The sequence below is a fragment of the Electrophorus electricus genome, chromosome 9 (assembly GCF_041902795.1).
Source record: "Electrophorus electricus isolate QZ-2024a chromosome 9, ASM4190279v1, whole genome shotgun sequence".
NCBI lineage: Eukaryota > Metazoa > Chordata > Actinopteri > Gymnotiformes > Gymnotidae > Electrophorus > Electrophorus electricus.
The window spans coordinates 5681225-5705000 of NC_137505.1; the positions used below are offsets into that span (position 1 = coordinate 5681225).

Here is a 23776-nt window from a genome sequence, read left to right on the forward strand (position 1 = left end):
GATTTTACTAAGATGATATGGTCAAATCTGAAATCTGTACATTGACAAAACACACAAATGTCACAAGGTTGTCACAGTTTTGTTATTTTATTGATTACATTTTGTTGAATTAGAATCAATCATTACTTAAAGAAGTTTAGTTAAATGATAAACTTTAAAATGTTACAATTCAAAATATAGGCTGTAGTGACCTAGCCAAGAGCCCCTTTATGATAAAAGTTTAAAGATCTACTGAAAACAACCTATATCTTAATACTGTAGTCTAATAATACAGTTTAATGCTACAGTTTATTACTACGGCCTAATACTGTAGTCTAATACTGTAGTCTAATAATACAGTTTATTACTACAGCCTAATACTGTAGTCTAATAATACAGTTTAATACTACAGTTTATTACTACAGCCTAATACTGTAGTCTAATACTTGATCTTAACTGATTTTGTGGTCATCTGCATTAGTAGATGGTTTTATTTCCCTTTCATTTCACACTGATTCGCTCTCTTTCTCTGGGCAGGATAGACGCCAGCCAGTCGGTCGTTCTTTGGCGTGCTTCTGCCCAGTCATAGCGAGGGGTATATCCCAGATCCCTGTGGGCCTTTTCATAAGAGAAGCTGAAGGGTGTGTTCAGCATGACCAGAAGCTGCCGATTCAGGGGCGGAGTAAACTTCAAAAGGGGGCGGAGCACAGCTTGGAGCAGCTCCATGAGGAAGGAAATGAGGTAGAGAAGGAGGAAGGGGAGGACATGTCTGTCCTGTATGCCGAAGCCCAGGGGTGCCAGGACGGCATGGTTGAAGTCGGAGTAGCTGATGGGCGGTGTGTCGTCTGAGACGTAGTAAATGTTTCCGCCCACCACCAGCCTCTTCTGCGGCTCCCTCAGGGCGCGGGCAGCCTGGAGGTGCGCGACCGCGACGTTCCCCACGTAGACGGGATTCACCTTAGCCTCACGCCGAGACATCCGCAGCAGCACGTCGCCATTCTTGATCCCGTCCCGCATGTGTCCGAGCGTGAAGCGGCAGCCCTCTCCGTAGATGTACATGGGCCTCAGGACACAGGTGGCCATTCGAGCCCCATTCCGCCCCAGGCAAAGCTGCTCCGCTTCCTTCTTGCTCTGGCTATAAGGAAACTTCAAGCAGCACACGTACGGGGTGTCCTCGTTGCCACAGATGATGGGCTCACCGTGAGAGTTTGGACCGGTAACCTCAATGCTGCTGGTGTAGACGAAGGAAGCCACTTTCTCCTGGATGCAGGTCTCCAGGAGCAGCTGGGTACCTGTCGCAAAACGGAGGGGGGGACCACGTCACGCGTTCTGGTGTCACTCAGTCTGCATCCACCCAAGCTCTGTTGCTTGTGTTTCTGCGAAACCCTTTATTCAAATTAGCAAACGACTCTTAATATGACTGTTAGTGCCAGACGAACGTCATTAGCAAATGACGCAAATGTAAAAAAGACTGATGACTAAACATCTCTGAATGATTACAGGATGACCAAAGCCTGTCAAAGCTGACCTATTGACCTCTCACCTTTGACGTTCACTCCATAGAGTTCACTAGGGTCCACGGCTCCGATGACGTCAATGAGCGCGGCCGTGTGGAAGACGAGCGACGCGCCCGTGCAGGCGCGCGCCACCAGCTCGCGGTCCCTGATGTCCCCCTCGAAGACGCTCAGCTGAGTCTCACCCAGGGCATCTGATAACCACAGCCGGTACCGTGTCAGGGAAGCCAATGAGACTGGAAGTAAACACCCTCTCAGCAGAAAAAGTGGACGGATTTGCAGCAAACGAGTAACAATATGAATACGTGGTAGATCTCTGGAAACTAGGAATATTTTAAATATCTTTTGGGATATTTTCTTAGGCTGGCAAATTTTAACAGCCACAGAGATAGATGCATTTAAATACACTACAGTTTATACGGATAGGCGCCGATATAAAGTTATTATTATAAAGCTTGATTATGAAACGTTTGAAATTCGGTAGAAATTCTATTGCTTGTAATGTGGTTGTATTGTTATTTAAAATTAAAACGGAAAAAATGCATATAGAGTGACCTGCGTCGCTCTTCATCGTGTCGTGTTTCGCTCTTCTCCGTATTCTCATTCATTCTATTAAGCATTTAGTATGTCGACCGTTTCGGGAAGTATTGAAGTTCAAAGCTGGCAGTTCAATATCGGTCGTTTTCGTGGCTTGCAAAACAGTAGTTTGTGTAAAACCTTTTAACACTAATAAAAAGTGTGGGGGGGGGGGGGTTTACATGATAACAGAGCGACTCTCTAAGACTTAAAAAAAAAAAAATCAAACAAACCGAACACAGTTGCATACATAGGGCTCGTGGCCACGGGGTAAACGCACCTTCCAGAGTCTGAATGAAGTCAGGCGGGACGTTTCTGTCCAGCAGTCGGATCTCCGACAGTCTCTCTTCCTCCAGCAGCAGCCTGACCAGCCTCGCGCCGAGGAATCCGCACGCGCCCGTCACCACGCACACGTCCCCCGCGAGCGACATGGATGCCAGGGAAGCGACCCGTGCAGTGCTGCGGCGTGCGCGCTGCCACATGAGGCCGAGGGAGCGCATGCTTTTAAGCCGGCCGCCAAGGACAAGCTGAATGCCACATTAAAGCGACATGAGAAATGCAGTGCGAGGAATAAAACGCCAAGGTCAGAACTGATAGAGGAGGCCCGCACCTTGGTCTCTCGGGCTCCCTCTAAACGGACTCTCATGGTTTTACGTGGCGGCCTTCACCGTCTGAAAAACGCCGCGTGTTGTGTTAGTATTTGAGCTGAGGTTGTCGTTTCAGTGTCTCGCGCGCAGTTCTGGAACTTGTGCAATATTTCGCGTGCAGAATAAGGAACTGTAGTTCTTATAAACCCTGTGCGGAGTCAACATACCCTATTCCCATCCGAACACACTGGAATCTCGCTGTTTGGACCTACATGCTCATTACCTGTAAACGATACAAACCTCACCTAAAAAACAGCTGAAACGGAAATTAGATTAAAAGCAAATATTTTTATTAATGAAATACAAACAACGTTTAACAAATGTTAAAAGTTTTTTTTTTTAAAGCTAAATATAAAGGACACAAGTAATATTCACTGTTAACCATTTTTTTAATTAATTCTGTTTGTTCATATCTTCTTTAAATAATCTTTAAAGAATACTACATACAAAACAAAAATAAGAACTGTTCTTGATTCTAGCTAAGTTTATGTTTATGTGCTCTAGGCCTACTTATGGTGTGCTCTAGGCCATCTTACCACTGTTGGGCCCCTTAACCCTCAATTGCTCAAGTTGTTTTCGTTTTGGATAAAAGTGTCAGCTGAATAACGTAAATGTGTCAGCTCTTAGCTGTTGGGAGGGGACACTCCTGTATCTGGGCTTCGACCACCGAGCCCTCCGGACGGTGGACAGTCATGGTGCAGGCTCGAATGCCTCCCAGTGGCTCCAGTACGTTAAACACCCGCTCCCATTCATCCTTGTCAGGGTCATAACACTGCACTATGTCCACCATACAGCGGCTGTTCCACGAGTACCCGCCCACCACGTAGATCTGCCCCTTGTACACAGCCACACCCACGTCACTCTGCCCACGGGACATGGGTGCCACTACGGTCCACTGGTCTGTCGCAGGGCTGTAGAACTCACAGCTGAGCACGTCGTCGTAGTCGTTGGTCCCACGAAAGTGGTTCCCGCCCATGACATAGAGACGCTCGGCCACTGTGCACATGCAGTGCAGCCCCCTCAGCTCGGTCATGTCTGCTCGCCGGCTCCACGTGTCCGAGGCTGGGTCGTAGCAGGACAGCTCCTTCTGGAACGCGTCTCGTGTTATCCCGCCTGGTGGAGGAATGGGGAAACTTTGACTTGCTTGTTGTTTTTACCTAAAACATGGCATTGAAACTCTGCGAAAGGCATGGCAGGGAACCTGTACATGCCTGGTGTAGTAATTGCCGCATCAGAAGATAAAAAACATCCAAACCACCTGGTTCTCTAGTTCACTGAACTGCATGGCCCCTGTTGCTTTTTAACTGTTTGATTAGTTTACTTTTCAAAGACAAGTACCAGAGGACTCGCTGTTTTTACATCATCTGCAGGTGGCAAATGGTTCGCACACTCATCTTAGTCTGGTGTGAGAAAACACAGCTCAAACTGCTGGTGCATGTAAGCAGGAAGGAAGTGGTCAGAAATGGGAACAGAAGGCCCACTTACCAAACACCCCTCCCCCCACCCACTACGGCTTCACACTGGCCATAACGGGACAGATTACGTCTCATATCTGAACAAAAACCTGCACTGGGTCGTCATGTCGTCTCCAACTCTAACCCACTTGCTCGGTCCTGGTACTTAACTGCTGCGAGGCCAAGCAGTGCTGATTTTCTGCCATGACACCACCCCAGAAGATCACCCCAAACAGTGTACCTGAGGTTCAACGTCCTGCTTAAGATGTGCTTTGTTTCCTGCCACTAAATTTTTATCCCACACATGGTTTCAGTTTTTTAGAATCGTTAGTAGTTGTTTAAAACAGTATAGCTCTTGCTGTGAAGTAAATGCTATGAAGCAACACCTGGACCCTCTGTTAAGGCACTGAAACACACAACACCACCAGTACTATCAACTTTCATCTCCGTGTGCTAGAAGGTGGACGTTTTTGGCTTTAATCCAGACAATACTATATATTAGTCTTACAAAGCTTGAGACTTACCTGAGACATACATGAGATCTCCGTGCACAGTGCCTGCATGGCCATAGTGAGGCTCACTCATGGGTGAGACAAAGGTCCACTCGTTCTTGGTCAGGTCGTAACATTCCACTGTGTCTGCAGGCATGACCGCGTGATTAGAGTCCAATCAAGGCAATGTGAATAGATTCTAATATCAATTAATAATTGATCACTGTCAGCTTATGACTTGGATTACTCAACCTTTACTTTTCATCTTGTATTTAATTTCTTGTCAGTCTAAGGGACAGGGTGGAACCTATCTATCCTCAGAGGCCAAAGATTTCCTGGAGACCATTTTGGTTGAACCTGCTGGACCTTACCGATCTCTCCGGTGGTGTTCCGTCCTCCCACGGCGTACAGTTTCCCCTGCAGAGCGCTCAGATGGAAGAATGTCCTCTTCTGGTTCAAGGATGCCACCTGCAGCCAGCGGTCAAAGCGCGGGTCGTAGCGGTAGGCGCTGTCCACCGCTGTTTTACCCTTGGTGTCGTAGGTGCTCTGCCCGCCCACGATGTAGAGGAAGCCCCCGAGCAGGGCCACGCCATGCTGGTAGCGTGGCACCTCCATGGGCTGCAGGGCCCGCCAAGTACCCCCTCCCTCCTTGTCGTACAGCCGGAGCTCACGGCTCACCACCAGCTGCTGCCTCATGACGCCGCCCAGGGCCAGCAGGTACGTGGTGTCTGAGCGGATGCGCGTCCGCTCCGTCTGCAGCGCCGGCTGTAGGTACGGCAGCATCTGGTAGTTGCTGGCCTCCAGGAGGAGATTGACGCAGGCCGTGTTGGAGCGCATGAATGCCTGAGCCCCTCCGTTCGCCCCGCCGCCCTCGGCCTCGTCGGCCTGGTCCTCCTGGGAGATCTGCAGCAGCTCGGTGGGACTCATCAGTGGGAAACGGACGCGGCGCATCAGAGAGTAGGTGGCGCTTTGGCGCTCGCCGGGCATGTGCGCCAGCCATGCCCGTGCCACGCGGTACAGCTCCATCTCGGAGAAGCCCTTCAGCGAATCGCTGGCCAGGGCTGCCAACATGCTGGCCTCCGACAGCTCCAGGAAGTGGCTGCTCTTCACCAGGGAAGAGAAGTTCTGGCACACGAAGTCGTGAACGTGGGCCTGGACGTCCTCGAGGAGCAGATCGCTAGCAATGCGCTCAACCTCCATACAGTTTTCTATGGTCACCTGCCATGAGCATATGACATCAGCTTCTTAAAAAGGCTTGCAGAATGCACCTATAAATGCACATGTACATTACCAGGCAGAATTGTGGACAAACCTCTTTGCTTGTATGTACTATTTGCTATATTTTAGTGAATGTATCAAACCAGTAAACTAAGACATTTGTGATTTTGCCATTGTAAATACTGACTCTTAGATTCTTCAAAGTAGCTGCTCTGCTGATTACAGCTCTACAGCTCTTAGTGTTTTCTTAACTCCACCACTGAGACGAGACACCACAGGGACGCTCTTCTATCAGTCTTGAAGAAATTCAGGGGTGAGGGACAAAGTTCTGAATGAAAACTATTTGCTGAGGAGGCATTCAAGATTAATTGCAATTAAGTATATTATATATATGTGTGTGTGTGTGTATTTACATTTACAGCATTTAGCAGATGGTCTTATTCTAGCTTATTCGAGCGACTTACAAAAGTGTTTTGTCATTTACTCATAGAATATATATATATATATATATATATATATATATATATATATATATATATATATATATATATATAAAATAATTTTGGAAATCAATTCATATATTGGCTATCAACTTTTACTATTTACATTTGTCAGAAACAAGTTTAAGGATAAACAATTAGATTCAAAAGCCTTTAAGACTATGAAAGACATACACTATCAGGTGTGTCCAAACTATTGACTGGTACTGTATTTGATCTTGGCTCAGTCCAAGTTAGCAGACCCCCCCCCCCCCCCACCCCATCAAGATCGTGTAAAGGTCACATACCTCACTGCTAAGCAGCTGGTTGCAGAAGTTGAGGACAGGAATGACCTGGAGAAAGCTGGCAGCCTCTAGGGTGTCCTGCAGGGTGGAGAGACTCAGGCTCAAGCGAGATGTGTAAATGAACTCGATGATGTTCTTCAGGCCTGTGCTGCTCACACCGTGGAGTTTAATCTCCTGCAGGTCTCGTTCCTTCATTCCCCCTGGTCCGAATGGAGCAAACCAGGAGTTACAGAACTTTCACTTGTTCCTCTGTAACTCTGCCACAGCTAGCAAATCCCATCTGTGTTCGTGACACTGGGACAGAAGCTCAGGGTCTCACCTGTGAACATGGCCTTGAAGTAGTCACTGGCTGAGGCCATGATCACCCTGTGTACCGGGAAAGCTTGACCGCTGTCACCAGGCAACAAAGTGACATCACACAAGGTCTGATCGGTCCGAAAATGATCCAGGCCCTTGGGAAGTACGACCACTGCCATTAGCATTAGCATTAGCATTAGCGTCCAGGCGCTCTGTGTTCAGGGAGAGCCTTTCCATTAACAAAGCCTCCTTACCTGCAGTATGACACTTCCATGCTCAGAGCTGCTGAACACCTCGAACTGGGGTTTGGGAGGGACGGTGGGTTTGGGAGGGAGGGTCTCGGGTTTGGGCGCAGGCTCCGCAGGTCTGGCCGCAGGCTCGGGTTGCCTTGGTGACGCAGGAGGCATGGGGACAGCCACGGGCAGCTTGATAGTTTGCGGCGGGGGTCTGGGCGGGTCCTTCTGGCCTCTGCTCCCAATGCGTGACAGTCGCCAGTGTGGTTTTCCTTCTTCTCCACCGTTCCTGGAGGGAAGCAGACACGTGGGTCATATATTCCAGATGTTTCCATTCTCAGAGCCTTCAGCCATGGCAAGGACAGGTAACCAATCAGACAGGCGAGCACTGAGAACACACACACTGTGTTATTGCCATGACTGCACCCCCTGGTCGAACATGTAACCCTAAGTTAAGATGGTTGCATGGCCACAGTGTGGCAATCACCTGAAACATAGGTGTTATATAATGAAATCTAATAAAATGACATAAATCTAATCAAAACTTTATTGCTTGCAGTCAACAGGGCAGAGAAAACAGACCCATACAAAATAAAAGACACTGAAAAATATAAGTATATTATATTTAAGGTTTTAGATATATCAACAACTGTAATATAGACATATCTTTACACAGAGAAACGAATGTAAAGATAATGACAACAAATTAATAAAAATGAGGTAAAATATATATATATATATATATATATATATATATATATATATATATATATATATATATATATATATATATATATATATATATATATATTATTAAAAGTAGTAGCTGCCAGTGAGGAGAGTTTGATTCCATGGTAACCAACTCTTTCTTTGCTGTAAAGACGCCGGAGGGGAGAGAACACCCTGCAGCTGGGTATTAAGAGTAAAATAGGAACTTGGTTTCATTTACGGTAAGGTAAGACCAGAATAGACCTTTGTGATCACAAACACAAACGAAGCAAAACCAGGAAGTGTCCTGTACCATATCTGACTGTGATGATACAATGGTGATTAGGAGGCTAAACCCAGGGGAAGTTCAGGAAACATCACTTCATCTCTCGTTTTAGTGAGGTATCAGATGTTTTAGTGCGGTATCGGACTGCTGCGTATGAGTGAAGCTGCAGCATTCTCCCAAATCTAGGATTAGGATCAGGGTTCGGATTAGCCCCTAACCCCTGACCCCTAAACCCAGTGTACAGATACATGGCTCAGCCAATATGCATTTGAACATATCCAGTGCCCACCCCAGTCGCCAGAGCTAAACGCCTCAGCAAAACAGTCAATGTGAGTTTACAAGTGAGTGTCAGTGAGTCAGAGGCACATCGAGACAGTCAGCATGCAGAACACGGGAAGCTTTACCAAACACACTAACTGCAATCTTCAGTAGGCTCAACGTTTGGCTCAGGGAACTGGCAGTCCCCAAGGGTGCCGATATGTTCAGTGCACTGTACTTGCAGGTCAACAACAGTGTTAACTTCAAACATGTTCCCCATCATGAACGGAAGTGAAACAGCTTACCCCATGCTGATCCGCTGTGGACACCCACTCCGGGGTACGCAAGACTGGTATAGAAGAATGCTCAAAGTCCTTACTCCTGTCGTGATTTGACAGGCATCACCCTGAAATCCCTCACAGTGTCTTCAGAAAGGACACGAGAGAGATTAAGCTGGCGTTGCGCAATGGGCTCACACCCCACACAGCATAGAAACTCAACAAGTTCTTCTTGACTGTGTACACAGGATACAGGCTTTCCCCAGCTAAACATAGCAGAGGCAGCAGAGACAGACAGATTTGCATCTAACAGCGAACACGTCTGCCATGTACAGAGCTACATAAACACATCACTAATAATCTGCATGCGACATTTCCTTCATATAACTGACATTCAGATCCTGCCCAGAAGTACTTCACATATTTAACAGGTGTCTTCTTCAGTTTATAAAGTGACCGCCCCTCTAATTCCCCATTGCACAACATTGCAGTCTTGTGTTTGATATCAGTAATGAGCTAAAAAAAACATTTATAAAAATGTTATTTACTTTTTCTGTATATTAAAACATTACATGTCAGATATTTTCACATCATTTTGGCGAAACATAAGAGACAAGGGTTTCCTTAAAGCCGCACTTACCCAACACAGATGTGCGTGTGTGTAGGTTCAGAGGCTTCCTGTCATGACAGCACTGAGCATCACACTCCCACTCACCGCCTCAAATGGAGGTGTGTGAGCCTCTTGACTTCCTGCATCACTTCTCATTCTTGGACACTGTCTTTCTCTCACGTACACCCACCCACCCACAAACGCACACAAGCACACATTCCCAAATGTGTTGCAAAATCTAGTCTTCCGCTTTTTAAAAATATATTTCGAGTGAAGAAGAATGTCAGTTTTGTCAAGACGTTAAGTGGTAATGTAATGCTGCCTGAGTGCTGCAGGGCGTGGAGTGTGCGAAAAGATTTAATGACATAACATAAAAGACTACTGTGGCACTCACACAACGTTAACAATAAACACGGGCTATACATGGATCCAAATATTACACTTCAGACGCTAACAAACAAACAATGACCAACGGTGAGGCACGCACTGACGGGGCTTTAAATAGACAGACACGCACTAACACTTAATCCCGTACAGGTGCGCGCCTTCACGGATGTGTGGCCACAAACATGAGAGAACCCCCGTGCACGCGGCAGGCCGTACCACGTGACTCGTGGGGGGGAGCGTACCTTGACAGGTAAACCATAAATGTACACAAAAGTGGAAGCAATGTAGCACACAGCCCATTCCTGTTACTTATATGTACCGTGTGTGTTTGTGTGTGTGCGTGCATGTGCGTCTGTCTCTACTCAGTGGTGTTTCCCTACTTTCTGATGTTTTACTTTTGGTGTTGCACTCACTGGAGCACTTTTAAGTGCATAGTGTGACAGACCACACTAAAGGTTTACTGCAGACAGCTTTAGAGTAGCACAGAAGAATGCTGTCGAATTTTTTAAAAAAGGATTATATTTATAGTTTCAGCATGAGCGCTGGGTTTGCATGCTAGCGTGTAAATATCATGACCCCGATCCTGACCCTGACCACACACACACTGCAGCTTGGCTCCTATTACGAACTTACGAGACCAAGAAAAGACATCAAATGACTGACAGGATGCTGTTTTACAATAAAGAGTTTATTGATCTAAAATCAACATCATTTTCTTTCAGATAATGAATTCCAGGCTGTTTTGAATACTGGCACAGTAGTTTTTCCCCACCACACAAACCTCTCCTTCAAATTCCAACACACCGCGCAACTAAAAGATTAAACTGCTAAAAATAACCCAACTGTCAGATACAAACGCGGCCCCGTGGCCTGCGGCACACACCCTCCGTTCTGCTGCTGTCCCTGCCGCTAACATCACCAGCGTCTTCCCTCGAAGAACCGTAAAAACGTGATTTTTCTGTCAAGTTTCCATTTTTATAGAACTCTAATAGAATGTATATTAAACATTATATTAATATCTAAAAGCATGTATAATAAACACTTCATTCAAAATCATTTGGAATACATATTTAGTGTTTTTCTTTATTTCTGAGTGCCCATATCTGTATTTTATTTGTGAGAATAATATACAGAATAAATATATAGACTAATATATAGAAAAACACAGTCACTGATTTGCGATGGTTGAGTTGGATCTGTGTCTAACAGGTCAATGAGTGAGCGTCCAGGAGTGGAGACAGTGTGTGCAGGAGGAAACGTTCTCCTTATTCCAGGCACGCTTGCTGCTGTTGGTGTCAGAGCTTGGAGAACTGAACGAGGTTCCTGTTAATCTCAGCCACGTTTCTGCAGCCTGTTAAAAGGGTAGAGAAGAGACCGTCCATGAGGAGAGACATACTGGAACTGGAACGCTCTCGCGGCGGAGACCCCGCACCCCGGCGTGGGCATGGTGTGGCTGCACGTACCTGACAAGGCCATGGCCAGATGGAACTCCTGGTGTAGGATCTGCAGGACTTCCCTCACACCCTGCTCCCCCTGGACAGCACACAGAGGAGAGTCAGCAGGAGCCATTCAGGTGAGAGCTGAAAGTCACATCACTGCTCATGTCATGTCACGTCACGTGACATCACTGCTCGTGTCATGCCACGTCACGGCTAATGTCATCTCATGTAACATCACTGCTCATGTCATGTCACGTCACTGCACACGTCACATCACTGCTCTCACGTCACATCACTGCTCACGTCATATCACTACTCACGTCACGTCACGTCACTGCACGTCATGTCAAGTCACATCACTGCTCACGTCATATCACGTCACGCCACTGCTCATGTCATGTCACTGCTCACGTCACCTCACGTCACACACACATTCTCACCAGCTGCTCCCTCAGCGTTACCTTGTAAGCAAGGCCCCAGACTGCCGGTCGGCCAATAAAAACACATTTGGCTCCCAAGGCCAAAGCCTTGAGCACGTCAGTGCCTGTGCGGACGCCCCCATCCATGTACACCTCGATGCGCCCTTTCACTGTGTCCACTATCTCGGACAGGCAGTCTATCTGTGTGAGGAGGAGGAACGACAAAATGGGGAGGGGAGTGGGGGGAGGGGAGGGGAGTAGGGGGGGAGGAGGGGAGTGTAGGGGGTGGGGAGTGTAGGGGGTGGGGAGGGGAGTGGGGGGACTGAGTGAACGTGAGGAAAACCAAAGCACAACAGCACCATCTCTCTAACAAGGCGAAGCACACAGTGTGAAAACAAAAACAACAATAACCCCGCCTCTCACCGTGGCCGGCCCCCCATCCAGCTGCCGGCCCCCGTGATTTGACACGATCAGTCCCTGGACACCATGCTCAACTGCCAGCTCAGCGTCCTCTTTGGTCAGGATGCCTTTGATTATAATGGGCAGGCACGTGACAGACTGCAGCCAGTGCACGTCCTTCCAGCTGAGAGACGGGTCCATGGTGTTGGCGGGAACGCCGTACTCTTCAGGACCTGTAGTGTCCTGTAGGGGAAGACATATACACACACAAACAAAGCAGCACAGCAAAACAATAAAATACACTGTTCAAGGTGATGTGTTTGAGAAATATCAAACTACTATGTTTCTTTACCTGAAAGGTGCCCTCAAAGTTCTTGACCTTCAGGTGTGCAGGAAGCTTAAACCGGTTGCGGATGTCGTCGCGGCGTTTGCCCGTGTATGGCACATCTACGGTGAACACCAGGGCCTTGTAGCCCAGCGCCTCTACCCTGCGTACCAGCTGCTCGGAGATGCCGCGGTGGCGGTACACGTAGAGCTGGAACCAGCGGTAACCATGGGGAGCCGCTGCACAGATCTCCTCGACGGAGCAGGTGGAGGATGTGCTGGTGATGTAACAGGTGTTCAACGACTCTGTGGCTGGAGGAACAGATGGAGAGAGGGAGGGAGGGAGAGAGAGAGAGAGAGAGAGAGAGAGAGAGAGAGAGAGAGGAGCGAAAATTATGAAAAAGAAATACACCAGGCAACCTTTTTTAATAGAAAATATCACCACATTGCCATCTAGTGGACAAATTTAGGAATGCGCTGTCTCAGGATTGCTCTCACGTAACTGGCAAAGTAGACAGTACACAGTAGAAGACTATTACAATTATATTACACAGTACGACACTATTACATTTATATTACACAGACTGCGAGGACGCTGTGTCAGCGTGCACTGTGAAAGCAGTGGGTCATGTACTTCTGAGGTGACCGTGCCCGACGCCCCACACTCACCCCGGGCAGTGGCCAGTTCTCCCTCATGCCAGGCCAGACAGTGGAACGCCGTGGGTGCGATACCCACCGGGAAGCTGATCTCTGTTCCCAACACAGTGGTCCGTGTGTCGCACACGGACACATCACGCAACATCCGTGGCCTGAGTCGGATCCTGGAACCGGATTAGGAGCAGGGAGGAAGAAGAGTTTAACATTTCTCTGACATAAAGGTAACAGCAATTGCTTACTCACTGGTCAGCGAGTGATCCGAGAATCTCTGACCAGGGCAGGGCCGCGCTCGGTGCTGAGTGTGAGACTGTGGGCAGGGCGGCGTACCTCCTGTAGGCCTGCAGGTTGTCGTCTCTGGTGCAACCATCGTCGGCCCCAGCAGCGTAGTAGTCCCAGGTGGCCTTGGGCAGGTGCAGCCTGGCATACTGCTCGAAGTCGTTCAGACACACCATCGCCATCTCCGCATGCGGTACGTCCTCTCTGCAGACACACAGTGCGCCCCGTCACGCGGGCGCCGGCCTCTGTACCACACTTGTACAGACATACAGATTACACTGTTTGTGTTCAACACCTCCTTGTAAAGCAGGACATGTTTGTGAATTTGAAACATGAATATTAAGTTATCTGAAATATGACTGTTTATAGAAATTACACCAGTTTATTAATTTCAGATACTTTCAAATGAATGTTAATATTGTGAGTTAGCTTTGCTCCTGCAGTTACTGTGGGCATTATATTGTATTTACTGCAGTGTTCCCAGCTTTGACTACCTTTGCTATGGATACAAGCATTTGCATAAAAGATACATTGAAATTTGTAAGAGGGTTGAGACTTCCTTCATTAGTATTTGGCACTAGTGAAAAGCAACTCAGCACATTTGTGAACCTGTTCATGTCAGTTCTCTTGTACAAATGGTCAGAGTTCCACGAGCTGTGTCTGTTCCACTGATCACGAGTTCAGACGATGCCCTGGAGATCTGCTCTACTCATCAGAAGCTTGATTACGTTCATTCATTTGTAGTCATTGTTGATCTGTAGTGGTTTGCATCTGTGTGGGGAATTGACACTGCAGCAAGCTAATGACCCAAACACACACCTCACAACTCTGCAACAACCACTGGCAGACCAGATCCGCGAGTGTTTACAGGGAGAACAGGAATCCTTAGAATTTGGACAAACTCGCAGAGTTCATGTCAGTGCAAGTGCACACTGTCATTACAGCCAAAGGGGAGAGAGCAACACCAGACAGCAAAAGAATCTGAAATTTATAGTAATTCTGTAGTGAAGTTCTGCACACTGCAGTATTTCAGACTCAAATGTAGTGATTACCGTCACAGGCATAAAAAGAAAATAAATGTTGAGTGGAGTGAAAATTACAAGTAACTGAGGAATTTTTAACTAGAACTGCAGTAATTTGGAACCAAATGTCAAGCTGCAGACAGCATTTTGGTAGGCGAAGCAGAAAGCAGAATGTTTCGTTTTATTTGCATGCAGAATGGTGTGGTCAAAGCAGATGCATTTTAGCAATTACACTCCAGAATCTGTATATATGTTTCTTTTTTATATTGATGGCCAGTAACTTTAGAAATGGGCGAACTGGTCCATGCACAGAAATCAGATATGACGCTTTACACTTGTGTGATTATAATATTTTCCCCATAATCGTGTTTAACAACCGTCTTGTCATCTCAAAGCTAGACTACTGAAACTCGCTACTCGCTGAATAAGAGCGTCTGCTAAATGACAAAAATATAAATGAAAACGTAAACAAAACAGAGATACTTACGGATATTGTCCACTAGATGGCGGCTAGCGTCTATAATATTAAGAAGTCTACAAACATTTTACGTAAAATAATGACAAATTAATCGCGAACCTTATCTTTTGTTTTCAAATACACATGCAGAAATCCCTCTGGAAACACCCCGTGCGCATGCGCACGAAAGCCAACACGCGTACTCACGTCGGACGGAAAACCACCTTTACAAACTATGGCATAATTTACTTACTCGTGTGGCTATCCGTTCAGTTGCTCGACATTTGATCTAAACAATGTACAAACACATACTGTAACTGTTGCCCAATCTCTTAATAAGGACTTATCAAGAAAGATCGTTCATTCCCAATCAAACTAAAACGAAATAACCCGCAACGATGCAGGCGAAAAGACACGTGACAGGACTGCGGCCTATGGACACTGTGACCTACGACCGGACTGACATATTAACTTCCCCAAGCGTTTCATTTTAGTCCTACATGCAGTTGCTTAGCAAACACTAAGCCCAAGGACCTTTAATACGTTAGTTTGTGTTTAAGATCTATTTAATGAATTACTGACCAGAGCCGTCGCCAGCTTTGCCTTTAACCATTATACCGTCCTAATTGCACAGACCAGTTCAGTTGGGCCGCGATCGTGAGATGAAACTACGGCAGAGACCCCGGGGTCTAAGACTGGGTCTAAGAGTGCAAATTAGTGGATCGGTGCAGGCACAAAACAAAAATCAGGCAGCAAAATATTTTTCAATATATGAACATATGCAAATGGAAACAATCCAAAGGCACCCTATTTTCTCTTCAAGTGTTGGGCCTACAGTTCACTTATTAAACCTTTAACGCTTAAGACATGAGGACTACTGTTCTTTTATTAACAATTTTAAATTACTCAAGTAAACAAACGCCATCACCTCCACTTGGTATTACAACAGTAGGTTAATAAATGTCCTTACCAAGGATACTGAAGTTTTACTGAGGGCCTTCTTCGCCGCATTTAAGCGATAGTGAAGTTTCGAGCAGTTCACTGTGCCGTTTGCTTTCGCTGGAGTATTGCGATTTCTACGTCTTCTTCATAATTTCAACGTTATTTCCAACGAGTCCGTTTACACAGTAATATTATTAGCCCATGCTTGTTTTTTTTTTTCTACACAAACTACTCGCTTCGCATTTGCTGTCGCCGGGAAATCCAGCATGATCCAGCATGACCCAGCATGACCCAGCATGACCAAGCATGATCCAGTATGACCCAGCATGATCGAGCCGTTACTTCAGCTGCCCCGCGGCTTACCGCCCGATTCAAAATATGGTACAGGTTAGGTGGGAATGGGTGGACAGAAACACTTTAATTTGGCTGAAAATAGCCTTTCAACCAAAAATAAAGCAGTTCACAGTCATAAAGTTTGTCATAGGACGCAGAAAAGTAGACGTTATTGATAATTCTGCTACTTCTTAACAAGGTTTTTTTTTTAGGATTTCCTGTCAAAACACTTCCATCCAGATCTTGCCCCAAGGGAGGCTGCGCTCTTCTGCGTAAAAGGCGGTGAGTTAACTTGGCATGGATGACCGTTAGAGTCTTACGGTTACTGTTTATTTTACTGTCGATTAAATATTTGTGTGTATTATGTCAAACGGTCGCATTACATATGTCCACACAGTCTGAGCAGCGACGCTAGGCACAGCAGGAGCCTGAATAATCGGATAATAATCGGATCCACTGTCTGCTCACATAGCCTAAACAGATGTTGTGACCATTTTAAACACGTCTTTTTTAAAACACATGTCTTTTTAAAAACATTTCTCTTTTCTTCTCTCGACAACTGTCCCCCATAACACTAAGCAACCATTAAAATAAAAGTCTGTCCAGCAAAGACAGGTTAACCTTACACTTTCTACGCAGAATTAGAATTTTTGTCGATTTTTTCCCATCAGATACGGTTTTAAGTGATAGAGCAATTACATTTTGCCATAAGTAAATGTTACCTATTCATAAATGAAGGCTGTTATTACACTTATGTGTAAACGTATTTCTAGCAGTAGTCAGCCAACAGACGGGATCCACTCTCCTGGGTACTGCTTTTCCATAATGACATATGAGTATACTGGAACAAAAAACTTGGTGATTTGGAAACATTTGGATTCAATGTTTTCAAACCTCATTTCCAACCTCAACTTCTAAAAAATGCTATAAAAACTGAACTCTGTACTTTAGTTCACGCGAACCTTTAACAGACAAAAGGACAAATAAAATATTTTCAGTGTTTTCCGTGACTGACGTAATTCTGTTTGTTAAATACAAACAAAATTAGAAACTGATGCCTCCAACACACTCTAAAACGCTAGGACAGAGGCATGTTTACCACTGGGTCACCTTTTATTTTAATTACACATTTTAATCGTTTGGGAATTGAAGGTAGTAATTTTGGCAGTTTTTTTGGAGGTGGGATTTTTGCCCGTTCTTGTTGTATAACAAGACTGGCGCTGCTCGACCCTCCGTCGTCGGAGTCTCCTGATTGTAACGCGTCATACAGTTTAAACAGCTCGAGCACACGCACGCGATGTCCACTCAGCCACCCTGTCGGAAGACTCTGGGCCCAGAGAGCTCGCGGGCGTTTCTGCGCAATTTCTTTTTTAAATGCATGACTTCTTCTTTGCAAGATACAGTTTCAGGTTGCATCTCTTGGTGCAGCGGCGGACTGTGTTAACAGACGGTGATTTTCCAAACGTGGCTGTGTCGATGACGGTAGCGTGACGCCTCCTCAAACAACGCCGCCGGAAGGCTCGAGATGGTCACGCGCAATGAGCAGCGGCTTCCACCCTTGGCCTTTACGAAGCAAGATTTCCCGATTCACCGAATCTTTTTATGATATCATGAACTGTAGATGGCGAAAGACCCTAATCAAATCAAAGTAAATTAAATTCTTTACAATCTTGGGCTGCACAACACTGTCTTTGAACATACAGTTTGGCACCCAGTTGTGAATCATGACCCATCCTTCCTTAAGCCGATGGTGGGTGTTGGTTTTTGTACTCGCTCTTGATGACCTCGACAGTGGTACTGTATAACCCGGTCTGAGTCTGAAGTGTGTGGCAGGGGTTACATTCTGGTTTTATATTTACAAAGTACGATTAGGTTTGTCAGTGAAATCACTGAAAATGTTTTCTTTGTATTTTTATCGATTAAATAAAAGTTAAGGCGATTTAACAAATTACAGATTTTAGTTTTATTGCATTTTTAGAAAGTCCCAACTTTTCTGGAATTAGAATGTGAACGACCAAACGATACTGTGTATAAACTATATTTTTATATAATGTTTCATAACGTTTAATTCTAATAATCTCTTAATACTTTTATTCAGTCCCAACTGTTTTCTTCTAGATGTCCCCGCGTGTCGGGGGTCTTCATTTAATAATGATGGCCATTCTGAGACTTTGAGCCTTTTTTTTTATCCGATCACCCTAAAGAGTTGTTGTATTGGTGGTGAGTCGGTTCGTTGACTAATCTTTTCACCTATATATATATATATATATATATATATATATATATATATATATATATATATATATATATATATATATATGTATATGTATATGTAACCTGCTTATATAAACGATATCCATTAGCACAGTCGTGACTTAGGCTTAAAACGCAAAATATCTTTAAAATAGTGAACTATTTGATTTACCGTGAGCATATAACTTTTTAAAATTTGTCTCCAGAGCCATACTTGTGAGTATATACCTTTTAATATATCACAGTGAATATATATCGGTGAGTATATAACACCGTGACTATCTTTTGTCTTCAGAGCCATACTCCTATACTGTATATAGCCACTCATGACGTCATTTCTCATCCAGTTACCCCGATTCATTTTTGCCTCCCTTTGTCTTCTCGTTCTACACAGTATATCAGTTTGCGGCATCGTTCTGTTGTTGTTGTTTTTCCAAACATTTTCATTACATCCTTTTGTACGGACTTTAGGCCTAGTTACGCTACCTTTTACGATGTCGCCCAGACAGCTGCAAGACACTGACATTAATTCATCGTGTCTGCGCAAAGGAAAAAAGGCGCGTGCTGATTACATCCCGTGACGCCAATGCGTCTAGAACAGGGCCTGCATAAGTCACAGCTAAGCAATGCTTATGGATTACGTCTTCAGGTCAATATAGATCAATATGTAGAGCCCCGAGCTTTAGAAATGACAGGTGAGTATCTGAGTACACTAGGTGGCAGTAGAGGACGCACGGAAAACCCAGTTCTGTTGCCTATATCCCTGTCTTCACACAGTATTACTGCTGGGAATTTTAGATGAAAAAACGAACTTAAGGATTTTAAGTACATTTAAGTCCTACCTGTCTGCGCTTTGTTCCTGACATTAAAATACACTTAATATTTCCCAACGGCCCTTTCTGAGTGCTGTTGGGTGTTTTTAAATCTCTTTTAAAGTGATATCTGCATTTTTTGGTATGTAGATATTTCCAGAGTAAATAACAAGCAGGCTGGAACTCTCATGTCTCACCTGAACCTCACTGTGCTCCAGCTGATTAAATAGATTAAACAGGAATCCCAGCTCTTAGCTTGGAAAATGACATCGGCTGCCCTGTACTTTCATACAGTAAAAAAAAATAAAAATAATAAAAATAATATATATATATATATATATATATATATATATATATATATATATATATATATAAACCTATTAATGTTTTCTCTTCAGGCATAAACTGAAGCTCAGTGTGCGTTGGTGTTGCTGTCAGAAGGGCACCGGGTGATGCCACACAGTGAATGTGCCTTTGTGCGCTGGTAGCAGCCGCTGAATGGGGGTCACCCCCCACCGCCCTCCACGAGCCGCCCACGAGCCGCCAATTCACTGGCATTCACCCTCTGTTAAAGGCTCTCTGTAGAGGCCCGTGTCCAGAAGGGAGAAGCGTTTCTGGCCCTCGTCCCTACACTCAAAATATTTACCCAACAGACGCCTAACTGTGGGTAAGCCATCGAGCGATATGGAAAAATAACAGCTTCTGAAGGGTTAGTGCACACTGAAGAAAAGACGTATCTGCTGTATAAGTGCTAAAGATTTTTTCACAGAATCTAAGCATATATGTTTAACATTTTGTGAGATTTGATTATGTAGTGTATAAGTACTGTGGAGCCTGTCTGCTGGGCTTGGTAGTGTACCTATGAGAGATGTAAGATGGTCCTACCGTATCATTGGAGTTTCTGCGATACTCATGCAGTCTGGTTCACTGGTCCTTGCACACGTGCGCAGGTAGAGTTTACCACTGGTCCTGGGACACCTTTGACACCCAACCCCCAACTCCTGGAACAGTCTCTGTGCCTAGCTTTGATGCTAGGGTCTAAAATAGTTGTGCACATGCGCAGGCACACACACACACACACACACACACACACACACACACACACACACACACACACACACACAGCAGCTAAGCTCCACTGTCAGCACTGGGGTCCCTCTGCACACATTGTCTACGGCTGAAAAGGAGGCCCAGAGGCAGTGTGCTGTCTCAGTTGTGTGACTTTCTGTGTGCTGTCTCAGTTGTGTGACTTTCTGTGTGCTGTCTCAGTTTGGTGACTTACTGTGTGCTGTCTCAGTTGTGTGACTTTCTGTGTGCTGTCTCAGTTGTGTGACTGTGTGCTGTCTCAGTTGTGTGACTCTGTGTGTTGTCTCGTGTTTTTACACGTCTTCAGCAGATGTGGTTGGCATATCTTTTATCTTTATATGGCATTAATGACATACTCTACATTTGAAGAACGTTTCGTATACTTAGCAAGAAAGTGATGTGGATTTGAATGCATCCTGTGTTATATGTAGATCAGTTTGTTTCAGAAAAAACCTTAGGGGACTATAATTCTACAGGCAGATCATGCCAAAGCCACAGAGTACATTATTAACACATTATGACAGCAAGGGTATTTATTTAGGTTATTTACATAGGATATTTTATATAGAGTATTTATTTAGGGTATTTTATATATGTAACGTAGTCGGCCCGTGTGCCGTCCCTCGACGGTGAATGACGTTTATTAACATAAAACGCAGACGACAACGGTGCCACTCACATATAACACGGCGATCATGGCTACACACTTAACATTAAACGAAGAACACATGAACATTAATAAATGACTACACAAACCCACGTTACGGCTACAGCGATGTTCCCAGAGATCGATATTAACACATAAGTAGCGACAATGACCAGCAGGGAGCACACCCTGACAGGGGTTTAAATAGGCAGACAAGCATGTAACACTAAACCCTGTTCAGGTGTGTGCTATCCCAGGGGGGCGTGGTTACAAACTGTACGCATGGGAATCCCCCTGCACGCGGCGGGCCATACCACATGTCTCGGGGGGGGGGAGATAGCATTCCGTAACAATATGAGGTATTTATTATGGGTATTTATATGGGGTATTTAGGGTATTTATATAGGGTATTTGTTTGTGGTATTTATATAGGGTATGTATATGGGGTATTTAGGGTATTTATTTAGGGTATTTATTTGGAGTATTTATATAGGGTATTTACTTAGGGTTGGGCAATGCACAATCAGTATATCTCCTGTGACTGCTGGTGGAGTCTGTGATGTGATACATAAAAAAATCTTTTTCTTGTTCAGATCCCTTGATTCCAGGTCAGTGTAAAAGTGAAAAGCTTCAATTAGATTTTCTTTGGTTTGTGTGTGTGCGTGCGCGCGTGCGTGTGTGTGTTTTTATTTGAGAAAGAGTGTGATGGTATCACTGAATGTAAACAGGGAAGTAACAGAACTCCTAAGACTGTTCCTACAGTGGTTGTGCCAAAGCTAAATGAGATTTTCTAGTTATATTTCATTACAGTTTTGATCCTATTTACTCAGAATAATCATCTTAACCCTGACTGGCCCAGTCACCCGTGGCAACCTCCTGGCACTTATGGGTGTGTGTGGTTTGCACTGGGATTGGCTGAAGGTGGGAGCCGGGCTTTGGTCCGCGGGGAGCTCTTTCATGACCTCCTCCAAGGAGCTCGGGGAGGTGCCGACGGATCTGCTTCTCTTCAGGTGGAAATTGGATTAATCTACAGCTGGCTCCGATGCTGATCATATCTTCTCCGCGCTCTCTCACTTGCGTTCTCACAAACACATGCACACTCAAACACTCACGCACATAAACATGGCACCCTGGTCTTCTTTCATATCTTATTTTAAATCAGGTCTCTCTCTCTCTTTCTTGTATGTGATGTTGAGTTTTACACACGTGTGCGGGAAGCCATGATGCTGTTTATGTCATTCCCCGGGGGCGAGGACACACGTGGGTTGCATTGAATAGGGTGTCCCCTTGCCCTGGTCGCAATCTTGCTTCTTAGTCACTTTTTGTCCCACACCCCACTCCCTTCCACACCCACACACTGGTGAAACTAGATTCTGTTTACTTGGCACTGCTGAATTCTTTTGACTTTAGCTTTTTTTTTGTTTCATCCCTACTCAAAATAGCAATGATTGCTGGTCACAGTATACCCTCTCAGTCGAAAACACCCCCCCAACTCACATAAACTACCACACACTGTTTATTTTTAGTATTCTCTACATGTTAGGAAAAAAAACAAAGGTATCAAAACGATGATGCGATTATGCCGTGCTAAACAAATCCTTTTCCTCTGATGGGCACACGCTCTTTGCCTGTTCTTGGTGTTCTCTTCACCACCTATGATGCATCTCCATCAGTCTTGAAGACGCTCTCACATATGCGGAGCACTTGTAGGCTGAGGCGCGCGAGCTTTGAATGAAAACGTTTAGCTGAGGGGACATTTCAGATGAGCTTTTGTGACACAGACACAGAGTGAGACACGAGTGAATGTAACGATTTTTAATAAAAAGTCCAAAGCAGAGAAAAAACAGAACAAAAGACACTAGGAGCGGCAAAACAGAGATGAACAAAAGCAGCAGAGTAGCAGACGACTGTGAAGCTCTGGACACGGACACCTGTGGGACTTAAGGAGAAGTTGGTGAGACGAGGGACTGATTGGTGCATGGAGGACTGTCTGGGAGTGTGATTGGTGCATGGAGGAATGTCTGTGAGTGTGATTGGTGCATGGAGGACTGTCTGTGAGTGTGATTGGTAGTACTTTGGCTGAATGACGACTTGGGCATGACTGATTTATTTTTTAATTATTATTTATTTTTATTTTTTTTGTTTTGAAAATCAATTCATAAACAGACTATCAACTTTCACTATTTATATTTGTAAATTTCATATTTATAAATGTAAGCATACACCATTAGATTAAATGTCTTTAAGACTACATACATTCAGTCAGGTTTGTCCAGTTAACATATTTTAATGATTTATGATGAAGGCATACTAGGTGGTGTGGATTCCACAGCTTTCTCTCATATGGTTGCCCTTCCATGCTTCCCCCTGCCCATCAGGAATCTGGGGCGGGACCACTCTGATGAATAGCCAATGAGATTGTCTGCCATACCAAGATTCCACTTTACCATCTCACAAACACATTCTAGATTTAAAAAGTTGTCACAGATGGCCCAGTTGACTAGATGACAGGTCTCTGTTCTCTGGACTGCTTCGACTGTAACATTAGAAAAGTCCTAATAATTTATACTCACAGAAACTTCCTCTTAGTTTCAGTAACGGTTTTATGAATCTAATTAACAGTGATGGAGGTTGTTCAGCACTCTGGACAGCGCTTTAATCGCGTGAGATTATCACTATGTGAGCATGTCCTGGTAACATCTTTAAAGGAGACACTTTAAAATAAGAGTACATGCCAGCGCATTCCATGGTAATACAGTGTACTGCGTCACTTTCTTCTCAAACATTTCAACAATTTTTGTTTTAATTTAAAAATTGCATGTTGAGATAATGACCTGAACTAAACCAATTTTACCAGTACACACTATTAAAAATATTAATGCTAACCCAAGATCCCTAGTTGGACAGGTAAATGAATCTGTGTGAATGTAAATGGCTGGTAGTATTACATCTGCCTGTGACTATCCTGGAAAGCGATTTGCTGATCCAGCA

The 23776-nt window shown here is 44.9% G+C and overlaps 4 protein-coding genes across 14 annotated transcripts in view; 1 reads left to right on the forward strand and 3 right to left on the reverse strand.

Annotated features, from left to right (window-relative positions):
• Window positions 1–77: 77 nt before the first annotated feature.
• On the reverse strand, window positions 78–2858 carry hsd3b1 (hydroxy-delta-5-steroid dehydrogenase, 3 beta- and steroid delta-isomerase 1). Of its 2 annotated transcripts, none has more exons than XM_027026587.3 (3): window positions 2350–2858; window positions 1523–1687; window positions 78–1271 (listed from the first exon to the last, which is right to left on the reverse strand). In XM_027026587.3, exons 1-3 carry the CDS (start codon window positions 2567–2569, stop codon window positions 481–483), a joined length of 1176 nt encoding a protein of 391 aa, XP_026882388.2. In that variant the 5' UTR covers window positions 2570–2858; the 3' UTR covers window positions 78–480. The 2 variants fall into 2 exon arrangements, with proteins under 2 accessions (XP_026882388.2, XP_026882387.2); XM_027026586.3 differs by having other exon boundaries at window positions 1523–1729.
• A 126-nt stretch (window positions 2859–2984) lies between these two features.
• si:rp71-68n21.9 (kelch-like protein 9) lies at window positions 2985–9511 on the reverse strand. Of its 2 annotated transcripts, XM_027026584.3 has the most exons (8): window positions 9364–9511; window positions 8751–8870; window positions 7215–7482; window positions 6983–7115; window positions 6667–6863; window positions 5033–5879; window positions 4695–4808; window positions 2985–3829 (listed from the first exon to the last, which is right to left on the reverse strand). In XM_027026584.3, exons 2-8 carry the CDS (start codon window positions 8753–8755, stop codon window positions 3333–3335), a joined length of 2061 nt encoding a protein of 686 aa, XP_026882385.2. In that variant the 5' UTR covers window positions 8756–8870; window positions 9364–9511; the 3' UTR covers window positions 2985–3332. The 2 variants fall into 2 exon arrangements, with proteins under 2 accessions (XP_026882385.2, XP_026882386.2); XM_027026585.3 differs by lacking the exon at window positions 9364–9511 and having other exon boundaries at window positions 8751–9345.
• An 879-nt stretch (window positions 9512–10390) lies between these two features.
• hao2 (hydroxyacid oxidase 2 (long chain)) lies at window positions 10391–15766 on the reverse strand. 3 transcript variants are annotated; one of them, XM_027026576.2, is made up of 8 exons: window positions 15684–15766; window positions 13286–13438; window positions 12971–13122; window positions 12330–12613; window positions 12002–12220; window positions 11621–11779; window positions 11184–11253; window positions 10391–11071 (listed from the first exon to the last, which is right to left on the reverse strand). In XM_027026576.2, the coding sequence occupies exons 2-8, from the start codon at window positions 13414–13416 to the stop codon at window positions 11016–11018; spliced, it is 1071 nt and encodes a 356-aa protein (XP_026882377.2). In that variant the 5' UTR covers window positions 13417–13438; window positions 15684–15766; the 3' UTR covers window positions 10391–11015. The 3 variants fall into 3 exon arrangements, with proteins under 3 accessions (XP_026882377.2, XP_035378632.1, XP_026882376.2); XM_035522739.1 differs by lacking the exon at window positions 15684–15766 and adding an exon at window positions 14967–15130; XM_027026575.3 differs by lacking the exon at window positions 15684–15766 and adding an exon at window positions 14744–14885.
• A 153-nt stretch (window positions 15767–15919) lies between these two features.
• Window positions 15920–23776, forward strand: part of LOC145659307 (uncharacterized) — a 17299-nt gene continuing 9442 nt past the window's right edge. The window contains exons 1-3 of one of the 7 annotated variants that reach the window (XR_014125381.1): window positions 15920–15969; window positions 16201–16270; window positions 17386–17939. Coding sequence is in view for 1 of the 7 variants with exons in the window: in XM_081720953.1 (XP_081577079.1) it covers window positions 15982–16042; window positions 16201–16270 (131 nt within the window). In the remaining 6 variants the exon portion in view is untranslated. Of the gene's footprint in view, window positions 16043–16200; window positions 16271–17385; window positions 17940–23776 lie in introns of those variants that run through there. The other 6 variants (XR_014125383.1, XR_014125384.1, XR_014125379.1 and 3 more) reach the window with 6 other exon arrangements.

Excerpts from the sequence above, each read along its gene's own strand:
- hsd3b1 (XM_027026586.3), bottom strand. The coding sequence starts at position 2,569 with ATGCGCTCCCTCGGCCTCATGTGGCAGCGCGCACGCCGCAGCACTGCA. Across the intron at positions 1,730-2,349 it reads CTTCATTCAGACTCTGGAAG|TCTCATTGGCTTCCCTGACA; the intron begins GTGCGTTTACCC and ends GTTTACTTCCAG. Across the intron at positions 1,272-1,522 it reads CTATGGAGTGAACGTCAAAG|GTACCCAGCTGCTCCTGGAG; the intron begins GTGAGAGGTCAA and ends GTTTTGCGACAG.
- si:rp71-68n21.9 (XM_027026584.3), bottom strand. Across the intron at positions 5,880-6,666 it reads ACCAGCTGCTTAGCAGTGAG|GTGACCATAGAAAACTGTAT; the intron begins GTATGTGACCTT and ends TGCTCATGGCAG. Across the intron at positions 3,830-4,694 it reads AGATCTCATGTATGTCTCAG|GCGGGATAACACGAGACGCG; the intron begins GTAAGTCTCAAG and ends TTCCTCCACCAG.
- hao2 (XM_027026576.2), bottom strand. The coding sequence starts at position 13,416 with ATGGCGATGGTGTGTCTGAACGACTTCGAGCAGTATGCCAGGCTGCAC. Across the intron at positions 12,614-12,970 it reads AGAACTGGCCACTGCCCGGG|CCACAGAGTCGTTGAACACC; the intron begins GTGAGTGTGGGG and ends CTGTTCCTCCAG. Across the intron at positions 12,221-12,329 it reads ACTTTGAGGGCACCTTTCAG|GACACTACAGGTCCTGAAGA; the intron begins GTAAAGAAACAT and ends CTTCCCCTACAG.